Source organism: Phoca vitulina, unplaced genomic scaffold, assembly GCF_004348235.1.
Source record: "Phoca vitulina isolate PV1807 unplaced genomic scaffold, GSC_HSeal_1.0 scaffold94, whole genome shotgun sequence".
In the NCBI taxonomy this organism is placed as follows: domain Eukaryota; kingdom Metazoa; phylum Chordata; class Mammalia; order Carnivora; family Phocidae; genus Phoca; species Phoca vitulina.
This window is the reverse complement of record NW_022589797.1, coordinates 3,284,571-3,297,103: the sequence shown is the minus strand read 5'-3', so window position 1 is coordinate 3,297,103 and position 12,533 is coordinate 3,284,571. Positions and strand designations below refer to the sequence as shown.

The 12,533-nt window shown below is 40.0% G+C and overlaps 1 protein-coding gene across 4 annotated transcripts in view; it reads left to right on the top strand.

Moving 5' to 3' along the window:
- The window catches only part of NFX1 (nuclear transcription factor, X-box binding 1), a 74,229-nt gene that overhangs the window by 20,831 nt on the left and 40,865 nt on the right, over positions 1–12,533 (top strand). For all 4 annotated transcript variants that reach the window (XM_032396787.1, XM_032396786.1, XM_032396785.1 and 1 more), the window contains exons 5-7: positions 3,068–3,173; positions 4,886–4,957; positions 6,676–6,815. In XM_032396787.1, the coding sequence (XP_032252678.1) occupies positions 3,068–3,173; positions 4,886–4,957; positions 6,676–6,815 (318 nt within the window). The remainder of the gene's footprint in view (positions 1–3,067; positions 3,174–4,885; positions 4,958–6,675; positions 6,816–12,533) is intronic.

The following is a 12,533-nucleotide window of genomic DNA, read 5'->3' as shown; positions in this document are numbered from 1 at the left end:
AAGCAGGCTCCCCGCTGAGCAGGGAGCCCGATGTGGGGCTCGATCCCGGGACCCTGGGATCACGACCTGAGCCGAAGGCAGATGCCTAACGACTGAGCTACCCAGGTGCCCATGGTCTCCGTGATCTTACCTTTAGACCAGAGATCTTACCTGACCAGATGGTGGAGGCAGGCATAGACATGGGCTCCTTCTCACCCTTAACTGTAACAGCTTTGATATTCCAGATTTGAGCAGTATGAGTAAAGTGTTGAAAAGTACTTTATTTTAACCCAGGAAATCAGTCATTGGGGTCTTTATATAGTAAAGAAAGATTTTCTATAAACCAGCATTACAAACTCTATCCTCCCTCTTTGTGGAAAACTTCTTCCTGTTTTTGAATAGCTCAATTCCCCTATGTGTTAAGAAGAACTTTCTTCAATCCAGATGCTCATTCTTGCTGTTAGTCTGTTTTCTGCATGTTTTTTATTATTTTTTTTCTTTCCTGCCTTTTAATGGCTAACCTTCATCTAGTTGTTGATTTTTCAAATTTTGTTTAACCGTCTGTCTCCCTTCTTGAACCATTGCATTTTTGCTTCTTTCTTTGTCACCTTGCTGCATCTGTTTTCAGAAGTCATCAGTGGCCCATACCTGACCAAATCCAGGGCTGATTTAGAAGTTCTTAACCTTTTTGGCAACACAGTAGCCCTTGGACCTTTTGGCCATTCCTTTCTTGAAATGACTAGCTCTTCCTGTTTATTTCTGTAGGCTTTAATTTGCTCATATTTTTTCTTTCCCATTACTTAACTAGCAGCTTTCACTGAGAGTTAGTCTTGACCATCAAGTCTTCATCAGTCTCTTGGTGAACTCAACTATCTAGAATGTTCTTCCCCATCTTCTCTTTAAATCTTCATCACTGACTCCTCATCCATTCAAGATCAGACCCCAAACATTGTTTTCCAAAGGAATCCTTCCTTTCTTATCTCCTCTCCCACTTTGGCCACTCTTTTATTTGGAATCTGCTGGTCTTTTATGTTTTATTGCCACAATCTGAGCCTTAAAAGATAGTAAAATAGTATTTGTTGAAGGAATGAATATTTTGGAATGTACTATTGGAAAGGCAACCTGAAACTGGAAGCAGGAGATCCATGTAAAACTACACAAGTAGGACCAATACCAAAGCTTAATTACCTTATTTTAAAGGATTTTTAAACATAAAACACCACAGTGGAATTAAAAATCTTGTTAAAGCCTTCACTGACAGATCTCAAGTGAAGAATAATAAAAGTCTATAATGGGTGTTAGAGTGGGAGAGAAAGGAAGGGGGTACAAGATTTCAAAGGTAAACAGGAATTAACAGCAGTGGGAAAGGGAAGAACCTAAATGTGGCTCCAAAATTTCATGCTTTTGGAAATGATGATACCAAGGGCAGAAAAAGGCAGGTCAAGAGAACCAGGACTGATAGGGACAATGAGTTCAATTTAGAAATGTTGAGTAGGATGAGTGAACAAGGCATCCAGTGAGAGGTGTCCAACAAGGAGTTAGGAATATTTAAAGATTTTTTTGTTATTATTATTTGAAAGAGAGCATGAGCTGGGGGAGAGGCAGACTCCCCACCAAACAGGGAGCCCGATGCAGGGCTCGATCCCAGGACCCTGGCTGGGATCATGACCCCAGCCAAAGGCAGACACTTAACCGACTGAGCCAACCAGGCGCCCTGGGAGCTGGGAATATTTAAAGAGAGATCAGGACTTAGAGATGATAGTTGCAGTTGAGAATAGTGGATGGAAGGGCAAGGAGTAAAAAGGGTCTAATGCAGAGCCCTGGCAGAAAGAAGAAAAATAAAACATCATTTAGAGTCAGGGAAAAGAGGTGGAGCCATTGAAAGATGGTAGGGGGAACCCAGGGCACTGTATTAAAGCAAGAGAGCACAGAGGCGGGGAAGTTTTTCTAATAGTCTGGAGTTGAGATTCTGACAAATAGACAAGAGTAGAAGTAGCAGGAGAGTTGAAGTGAGATACACTGTGTAGGGAAATTGAGAAGATTTGGTGATTAAGTAGATTATGGAAAGAAAAAGAGGAGTCGGGGATGACTCTAGTTTTTGAGTCTGTGACTCCCGACAGTGATGGTGTTACTGACAGAAATAGGAAACACTGAAGAAGGAGGGGTTAAAGAGAAAAGATACTAACTTTGGCTGTAAATGTAGACAGTTTGGGGTGACTAACACCTCACATGGAGATGTTCAGCAGATGGGTTGGACAGAGAGGGCCGGAACTGAGGATTCAGGGCAATGCAGAAAGTGTAGATTTGGGGGGAAAAAAGGAAAAAGAAAGAAAATGTAGATTTGGGAATCACAGGCCTTTAGGTACAACGAACCTCTCAACATGAATAAGGTTTCTGAAAGAAACAAGATAGAAAAGCAGAGCCCAAACACTGGGGACAGGCCATCACTTAGGGTGTAAATTGCCCAAGTAAAGATGAGTTCCTCAAGGGCATGGAGGAGTCCCGTGCCTCAGTTTTACAGTTCCTGCCTCTGTGCTAAGTTCATGGAAGATAGTCACTAAAGATTTGCAGAGATACCCTAATTATAAAATTATAGCCTTCTTCTGCCTACTTCATAAGCTTTAGATTTGGCAAGTTCCTACTGTACAGGGGATTTATGTCCTTTCCATCTCTTACTGCTCCCCCATCTCCCACCCCATTGTTCTTTTCCCTTATTTCTTCTTTCTGATCCTTATGGCAGATATTCCCATATCTGTTCAAGGGTCCATTTACAAAAGATTTACCTTGTAGGGTTTTTTTTTTTTTTTAGATTAATATGTCGGTTAGTCAAAGTGGCATTTTCATAAGTAAAAATGACTTATTTCTCTTTTCCAGATAATCCAGAATTTAGGATTTATCATACTCAGTGAAGCTTTTGATGAGTAGCATTACAGTCATCTTTTTATTTTAGGATGTGGGATAATGTGTTTGTCAAACTAATGAAAACCACACTGAAGTTCATGCTGTCTAGCTATATTATACTGTTTCATTAAAGTATAAGATGTGGTTGAAGTTTATACCATTGACTCTCTGATCTGATATGTTTTAGGCAAGGTAAAGAATCCTGAATGGAGCAGAAATGAAATTCCACATAGTTGTGGTGAGGTTTGTAGAAAGAAACAGCCTGGCCAGGACTGCCCACATTCCTGTAACCTGTAAGTTGGAACACTAGACCCCTGGAGATTCCTGGTAGACACACTTTGCTCATGGCTCTGAGTACATATATCTGGTGGTTAGCATGTAACAGGATGGGGTGAAGGGCAATATGATTTCAATTTACTGAACACTTACCCTGTGCCAGGCACTCTGCAAGAGTTAACTCATTGAATCCTTACAACAGCCCAGAGATGTATAGATATTTATCATCTCCATTTTACTGATGAGGCTCCGAAAGGCCAAGTAGCTTGCCCAAAGTCATAGTGCTAGGACATGGTGGAGATGGGGTTTCCACGATACTATACTGCTAGCTTCTAAGAAATATCCCCCAGTGATATCCAGGTCCAAAAGAGTGACTAGGACAGACTTCTGTCTGTGAAAAGGCAATTGTGTAGGGTCCTGTTGCACATGTTTTTAGGATGCGAATCCCTCTGTCCAGTAAGTAGCCAGCTTTACAAAGTGTCTAGTCAACTTCTAAATAAGAGGAATACCCAATACTAACAGTTGATTAGTTACAGATAACAAATTTCTACAGCTTTGACTTCAGACAAATGTTTAATTCCTGGGGTCAAGTCACTTAACGGTTGTGTGACCTTGGGCAAGTTACTTCTCTAAGCCTCACTTTCTGCATCTGTAAAATAATAACGAACATCAATATTTATCTCATAGAGTTCTGTGAATATTAAATTAATGCATCTAAGAGGCTTGGTACAGAGTCTGGCATATGGTAAATGGTCAAGTAATGGTAACTTGTTTTTATTACCCAAATCTAAAAGTAAAACAGACTTCAAAGTGTTATCTTGGTGCTTGTGCTGCATGGAGCAGGGGCAAATGTTGGGCCAGAGGCCTTGTGGGTCAGGATGTGGGTTGCTGCTGGGGAATTGCCCATGGTAGGAGAGCTTCCCAGACAGGGATACAGAGCCTGGCCTGCTGCCTGCTGGGCATTCAGCCCCTAACCTTCTTTTACTGCTTCTATAGGTCCTTCCTCAGACCCAGGGACTCATCTGTTTTTTTTTTTTTTTTAAGATTTTATTTATTTATTTGAGAGAGAATGAGAGAGAGAGAGCACATGAGAGGGGGGAGGGTCAGAGGGAGAAGCAGACTCCCCGCCGAGCAGGGAGCCCAATGCGGGACTCGATCCCGGGACTCCAGGATCATGACCTGAGCCGAAGGCAGTCGCTTAACCAACTGAGCCACCCAGGCGCCCGACTCATCTGTTTTTAAACTGTTCCTTCCCTCAGTAGGCATTTTAAGTAAATTTAATAATAAATTAACCTTCTGCATGAACTATCTTTCTGAAGTCTTTAGCAGAAATGGCCCCCTGTCATGACTACCAGAAAATATCAAAAGTGATGCAGATTAGGTGGTCAGCATCACATCTGAAGGAAAGGAGGCCCTAAAACATCTCACTAAGTGGGCTAAGACCATATTTGGAAACGTTATCTTTGACTGTCAGAACCAAAGAAAACCAGTATTTTGACTTGGGCTTTACTTTTCTGGTTAAGTATTATAAGATGATAATGCCATAAATTCTGTATGAAAACATTGTTGGTATTTTTGTTTAAATAGTTTAATCAACATTAGGCAAATACTAAAACATTTCATAGTAGGTTTATTTGTTGGCACATTCACAATAAAACCCAGTAGGGGCAACTTTGTTCAGGTTTGGATACATGAGTATCATTTATTCATCTAAGCCTTTCTCTTTTAGTCTCTGCCATCCTGGACCTTGCCCACCCTGCCCTGCCTTCATGACTAAAACATGTGAATGTGGACGGACCAGGTAAAGTTAGAACTGCTCTCTAAAGACTTCTGTGTCCACTTTGATGATTTATGTGTGAATTTCTAAAGTAAGAATTAGTGAGTAGATAGAAATAAGTGGTAGGCATAAATAGTATTTTTTTTTTTTTTAAGATTTTATTTATTCACTTGAGAGAGAAAGCACAAACGGGGAGAGGCAGAGGGAGAGGGAGAAGCAGACTCTCCACTGAGCTGGGAGCCTGAATGGGGCTCGATACCAGGACCTGGAGATCGTGACCCGAGCTGAAGGCAGACGCCCAACCATCTGAGCCACCCAGGTGCCCCTAAATAGTACTTTTTTGTAAATAGTAGTTTACTCTGCTGCCCTGATCCTGTTTTGCAGTCTTATAAGTGATTAAGAAGTTATTTGCATGGTGAGATTATCCATTTCAGTTGAATGCCAAAATGACAGGGACTTTTTTCTTAACCTGTCTGTGGGTGAAAGAATCAGGATTAAACCCAGGCCTGTTAAGGTTCAGGAGACAGGGACCATTTACCTATACCTAGCATTATATCTGGCATCTAGGAGGTTTTCAATGAATATTGTTAAATGAAAAAATAAGTGACCCTAGAGCCCATCCTCTTTTCATTATAATACAAGTTCTCCGTCATTAGGGCAAGGATCACTGTTAGTTATGAAATGTTTCTGAGGCTCAGTAAGACCCAAATGATTTTTGAACCGTAGGACAAAATGGGATTGAGCCAGTTTTCAGTGAATCACATTTGTCTGAACTTACAAGGACAGTGGTGTGGCCTGAGAGTCACATGTAAGGGCTCTCTGGGTCAGAAAGACCAGGTCAGATCTGGCCTCTGCCACTAATTAGTTGTTGACCTGGGCAAGTTGCTTGGTCACACTGAGCCTCATTTTTCTTATCATAAAATAGAAATAATAGTGTTCACCTCCAGGGGTTGCTGTTAGCCATGAGCCTGAGCACTGGAAACTGATTGTCTGTATATGTAACAGTGACTTTTTAAAACAAAATATGTAGTTGAGATTAAAGTAGGGGATAGAATAAAACTCTTCTTGCAGGAGAGTAGACTCCAAGCTCTAAACCATTACCAGAAAGAGACCTGAAGATAGTTGTCTAAAAGCACTAACTTCATATCCTTCTCTAGGCAATAAGTCAGCAAAATTAGGATGCTTATTGGAACAAAGCCAGAATGATTTTCCCATCCTGAATCAAAGTGACATACAGTATGTTCTTAAGTATTATAACTACATAAAATGCCGGAGTACCAGATCCCATGAGAATGCCATTGTACTTCCATTCTTAGTATATACATTATAACTAACCCTCCCTGCCCCGGCCCCCACCGCCCAAACTTTCCTGCCTCCATCTGTAAGATACTGTGGGAGCTCCCAGCTCTGTCCCCTCCTGCATGCTACTTCATGGGAACTCAGTGAAGAAATCTACAGAGAGGAACTTCATTTCTTCACTGGTCAGAATATAGGGGAGAGAGAGCAGGATGGGAAATAAGGAAAGCAAAGCAGGGGAAAAAAGAAAAAGTGGAGAGGAGGAGAGTAATTAAGGAAATAAAGATTGGAGGAGGTAAACAGAAAAGTGACGGAAATGGGGTCAAGAGAAAGGTTTCATAGTTTTGGGGGGTAAAGCTTGGGCTTCATTGTTAGTTTAGCTATCCAACAGGAACTTACTGTCCAGCATCAGACTAATGCTGTGTATACATCTGTTTTCTTTCCAGGCACACAGTTCGCTGTGGTCAGGCCGTCTCAGTCCACTGTTCCAATCCATGTGAGAATCTTTTGAACTGTGGTCAGCACCACTGTGCTGAGCTATGCCATGGGGGTCAATGCCAGCCTTGTCGGATCATATTGAACCAGGGTAAGTGGTGGGCGCACCAGTCAGCAATACCTGTGTATTTTCTGGAACCTTACTTATAGTTGTCTTGATGACATGGATTGGTCTTAAGCCTATAGTTACAAGGTCTCTAGTAGCTCTGTACCTTGGGTAGAGAGAAGTGGAGATACATTAATGCTTAGATGGTTTCAGTGTTTAGTTTTAGTGTTTAGTTTCCGTGTTTAGTTTCATAATACCAGTATAGGTCATTGTCCTACTATAGAATTTGGACAGTAGATTTTAAAATGCTGTTTAAAAGTGTTTGGGAAATTTTTTTAAAAAGTAACTTCTTGAAAAGGATGTAGGAGGGGTGCCTGGGTAGCTCAGTTGGTTTAGTGTTCGACTCTTGAGCTCAGCTCAGGTCTTGATCTCAGGGTTGTGAGTTCAAGCCCCACGTCGGGCTCCACACTGGGCATGGAGCCTACTTTATTTTATTTATTTATTTTTTTTAAAGATTTTATTTATTTATTTGACAGAGAGAGACACAGCAAGAGAGGGAACACAGCAGGGGGAGTGGGAGAGGGAGAAGCAGGCTTCCCGCGAAGCAGGGAGCCCAATGTGGGGCTCGATCCCAGGACCCCGGGATCATGACCTGAGCTGAAGGCAGACGCTTAACAACTGAGCCACCCAGGCGCCCTTTGGGGCCTACTTAAAAAAAAAAAAAAAAGGGATCTGAAAAGGCCAAAAAAATCTTGAGAAAGAATGAAGTTGAAAGACTTAAACTATCTAATTTCAAGACTTATAAAGTTACAATAATCATGACAGTGCAGTTATTGGTGTTAAAGGTAGACTAGTAGATAAATGGAAGATAATAAAGTCCAGAAATAGACCCACATATGTACACTCAGTTGATTTTCAACCACAATGTTAAGTTAATTCAGTGGGAAAAGGCGAGTCTTTTTACAAATGTTGCTAGAACAACTGGATGTATGTATACGAAGAAACAAACCTCAACCTCTGTCTTACTCTTTACACAAAAATTAATTCTACGTGGATCACGGACTTAAATGTAAAACCCAGAAACATAAAGCTTCCAGAATAAACTATAAGAGAATATTTTCACAACTTTGGGGTTAGGTAAAGATTTCTTGGACAGAGCAACAAAAATACTAACCATAAAAAAAATTTGGATACATTGAACTTTAATCAAAATTAAAAATTTCTGTTCATCAAAAGATACCATTAAGAAAATGAATAGATCAATTGCAGATTGTATCCAGAATATTTGAAGTATTCCTACAAAACAACAAAAAAAAGAGGCACAACCTAAACAATGAGCAAAAGACTTGAACAGATGCTTCACAAAAGAAAACATAGGGGCGCCTGGGTGGCTCAGTCAGTTAAGTGTCTGCCTTTGGCTCAGGTCATGATCTTGGGGTCCTGAGTTCGAGCCCTGCGTTGGGCTCCCTTCTCAGCAGGGAGTCTGCTTCTCCCTCTCTCTGTACCCCTCCCCCAGCTCGTGCTCTCTGTCTCTCTTTCAAATAAATAAAATCTTTAAAAAAACAAAAAAGAAAACGTAAATAGCCAACAGACATGTGAAAGGTGCTGTAAAGGAAATGTAATTAAATTAGAAGGAAATGTAAATTAAAACTGTAATAAGAGTAATATAGTATAACCACTTTAGAAAACAGTCTGGTAGTTTCTTAAAAGGTTAAATGTAGAATTTTACCATATGACCCAGCAATTCCACTCCTAGGCATATATCCAAAAGAGATGGAAATATATGTCTGCACAAAACTTGTAAGTGCATGTGCATAGCAGTACTATTCATCATAGTCAAAATGCGGAAACAATTCAAATGTCTCATCACCTGGGGTGCCTGAGTGGCTCAGTCGGTTAAGTGTCTGCCTTTGGCTCAGGTCATGATCCCACATTTGGTTCCCTGCTCAGCGGGGAGTCTGCTTCTCCCTCTCCTCCCTGCTCATGCTCTCTCTTGCTATCTCTGTCACTCTCTCTCAAATAAATAAATAAAATCTTTAAAACAAAACAAAACAAAAACAAATGTCTGTCACCTGATGAATGGATAAACAAATGTAACCATACAGCAGATTATTATTCAGCCATGAAAAGGAATGTAATATTGATACATGCTGTGAAGTGGATGAACCTCCAAAACATTATGCTAAGTGAAAGAAGCCAGCCACAAGGAAACACATACTGTGTGATTCTTCTGTTTTTACAATAGCCCCTGATCTGCAGGGATCTTGGGCTATCATGTATTGGTGCCCTGTAGAGTTTTGTTTCATTAGATTTTACCTTGGTGTGATGCTATGGATCTATGTTCACACTTAAAATACGTAACAGCCCTATGAAATGTTTTATGTTGTATACTGTGAGGATTTCGTGTAAGGAACTGTGCTGTGTGTTACTCAACTGTTCTCTTCGTGGGTCCTCTTGGGGGAAATTCCTGTCTGGCCTTATTTCCAAGAGAAGTTGTTTTTCCTCAGAGACGATTGATCTTTTTATCTTAGGAACCCTGGGTAACAGACCTAATGTTTGTCTTTATAGTATACTTTTTTAAGCTATGATTTATTCTATATCTCTGCCATTGTTCTACTTTTCACATCTTTAAATTTATGTTCCTTTGTTATATTTCATAGATCCTTACATGCTACCTCAAATCCATTTGAGATAAGGCAGGAGTTAAGTATACACTGGCAGTTTGGTCTTAGCAGTATAGACTGTGGTGTGGGAGGGTCCCTTTGCGGACCATATTTAGCTCTGATTCATATTGTGCTTTTTCTCAGCTAACTCACCCAGGTCTTTTTTGTACAAATTTGTATGGATCCCAGTCTCTGCCTTTCTGTTTTTGTGTAGCTGATTTTTCAAACCCAGATGAAAACTTTTTGTCTGTCTGCAGTAAATATCTAGGAGACTCTTATGGTCGTGAGTATAGCTTATTTATCCTCTTCATTTGTAATTCTTCTAGGATCCCTCTCTAGGATCTAGAGATTTAATAAGCATTCCTCCCAGGGGTTCATTCATGTGTTGACAAAAATGCTGAATAGGCTAAAGCTGGCAGCAGACCTTCCAGACTGCCTTTGGTTCCCTAATAATCTTCAGCCAGCAATGACCACCCAACTCTTCTGTCACCAGCTCATATTGCTGTGTCTCTTGTGCCTACGCATATATAACAGGGCTATTTAATGTTGTACTCAGGTTATTTCCTGATTGATCAGGGGCTCCATTTTGTTTTTATTGTCATAATTTTCTGACCCTTGATTCTTTTTTTTTATTGAACTGAATTAACATAGAATGTTTTGTTAATTTCAGGTGTACAGCATATTGATTTGACAACGCTATCTCAGTGCTCACCAGAATAAGTGTAGTCATTGTCACCATATATTGTTATTATAGTATTATTGACTCTATTCTCTATGCTGTCCTTTTCATCTCCATGACTTATAACTGGAAGTTTGTACCTTTTAATCCCCTTTGCCTGGTTTATCCATCCCCCTACCCACTTCCCCTGTGGCAACCACAAGTTTGTTCTCTGTATTTAAGAGTCTATTTGGTGTTTTGCTTGCTTGTTGATTCATGTGTTTTGGTCTTTAGATTCCACATAAAAGTGAAATTGTATGGTATTTGTCTTCCTTTGTCAGACATACTTCATTTAGCACAATACCCTCTAGGTCCATCCATGTAGCTACAAATGGCAAAGTCTCATTCTTTTTTTTCTTTTTTTTTTAAGATTTAATTTATTTGAGAGAGGAAAAGTGAGAGAGACAGAGAGACAGAGAGCATGAGAGGGGGGAGGGTCAGAGGGAGAAGCAGACTCCCTGCTGAGCAGGGAGCCCGACGCAGGACTCGATCCCAGGACTCCAGGATCATGACCTGAGCCAAAGGCTGTCACCCAACCTCTGAGCCGCCCAGGCACCCCGCAAAGTCTCATTCTTTTTATGGCTGAGTAATATTCCAGTGTGTGTGTGTGTGTGTGTGTGTGTGTGTACACATACATACCACATCTTCTTTATCCATTCATCTATTTGGACTCTTGGGTTGTTTCCATATCTTGGCTATTGTAAATAATGCTGCAACAAGCATAGGGTGCATGTATCTTTTGAATTAGTGTTTTTGTTTTCTTTGGGTAAATACCTAGTTTTGGAATTGCTGGATCATGGTATTTCTGTTTTTAATTTTTTAATTTTTTGAGGACCTCCATACAGTTTTCCACAGTAGTTACACCAATTTATATTTCCACCAGCAGTGTACAAGGGTTCCTTTTTCTCCACATTCTCACCAACACTTGTTAGTCCTTATCTTATTTTATTTTATTTTATTTTATTTTATTTTATTTATTTGAGAGAGAGAGAAAGCCAGAGAGAAAGCATGAGCGGGGAGGAGAGGGAGAAGCAGGGTCCCTGTGAGCAGGGAGCCCAACATGGGGCTCAGTCCCAGGATCATAACCTGAGCTGAAGGCAGATGCCCAACAGACTGAGCCACCCAGGCGCCCCATCCTTATCTTTTTGATACTAGGCATTCTGACTGGTGTGAGGTGATATTGTGGTTTTGATTTATGTTTCTTTGATGATTAGTGATGTTGAGCATCTGTCAGCAATGTGTATGTCTTCTTTGGAAAAGTGTATATTTGGGTCCTCTGCCCATTTTTAACTGGATTATTTGTGTTTTTGGTGTTGAGTTACATAAAAAATTTTTTTTTTAAGATTTTTTATTGAGTTGATAGAGACACAGCACGAGAGGGAACACAAGTAGGGGGGAGTGGGAGAGGGATAAGCAGGCTTCCCATATTTTGGTTATTAACCCCTCGTTAGACATCTCATTTTCAGATATCTTCTCCTATTCGTTAGGTTGCCTTTTTGTTTTATTGATGGTTTCCTTTGCTGTGTAAAAGCTTTTTATTTTGTTGTAGTCCCAATGGTTTATTTTTGCTTTTATTTCCCTTGCCTGAGGAGACCTATCCATAAATATGTTGCTAAGGGCGGTGTCCAAGAGATTACTGCCTATGTTTACTTTTAGGAGTTTAGTGGTTTCAGGTCTCTCATTTATGTCTTTAATTCATTCTGAGGATATTTTTGTGTATGTTGTAAGAAAATGGTCTAGTTTCATGCTTTAGCATGTAGCTGTTAAATTTTTCTAGCACCATTTACTGAAAAGACTCTCTTCCCCATTGTATATTCTTGCCTCCTTTGTCATAGATTAATTGACCATATAGGTGTGGGTTTATTTCTGACCCTCGATTCTTTTGTTCACAGCTGTCTGCTCACATCTCCAAAAATAAAAAAAAAAGCACCTGTGTTCTGAGCAGAAACTTAGCAAAGAGAAGCCTCCTTGCAGGAATTCCCAGTTACTAGGGTTAATTTACCAATTCATTGATTCCATAAATATTGGTTGTATTTCCTACATCTGTATTCATCCAATAAATCTTTATTGAATAAATGAATCAGTTTTAGAACAGGGGATGAAACTGCAAATGTACTTACTGGAAGATGGAATGTAGATTTTAAAAATCAAAAGTCTTGGTTAGGGCTTTTATTGATTTGAGGCTTTCCCCCTTCTCGTGTCTCATTGAAAGTTTTTGGTCTGTTCGTTTTATTTATAAACATTATTTCTAATGTTTGAAGTTAGAAGTATTCTATTTTATTTTTTACTAAATACGTGATTTTAAGATTTGATGTTTTTATAATGTTGCATTTATTTTGATGTTGATTTTCTGTGCAAGTCGATATCTAAGTTGTACTGAGA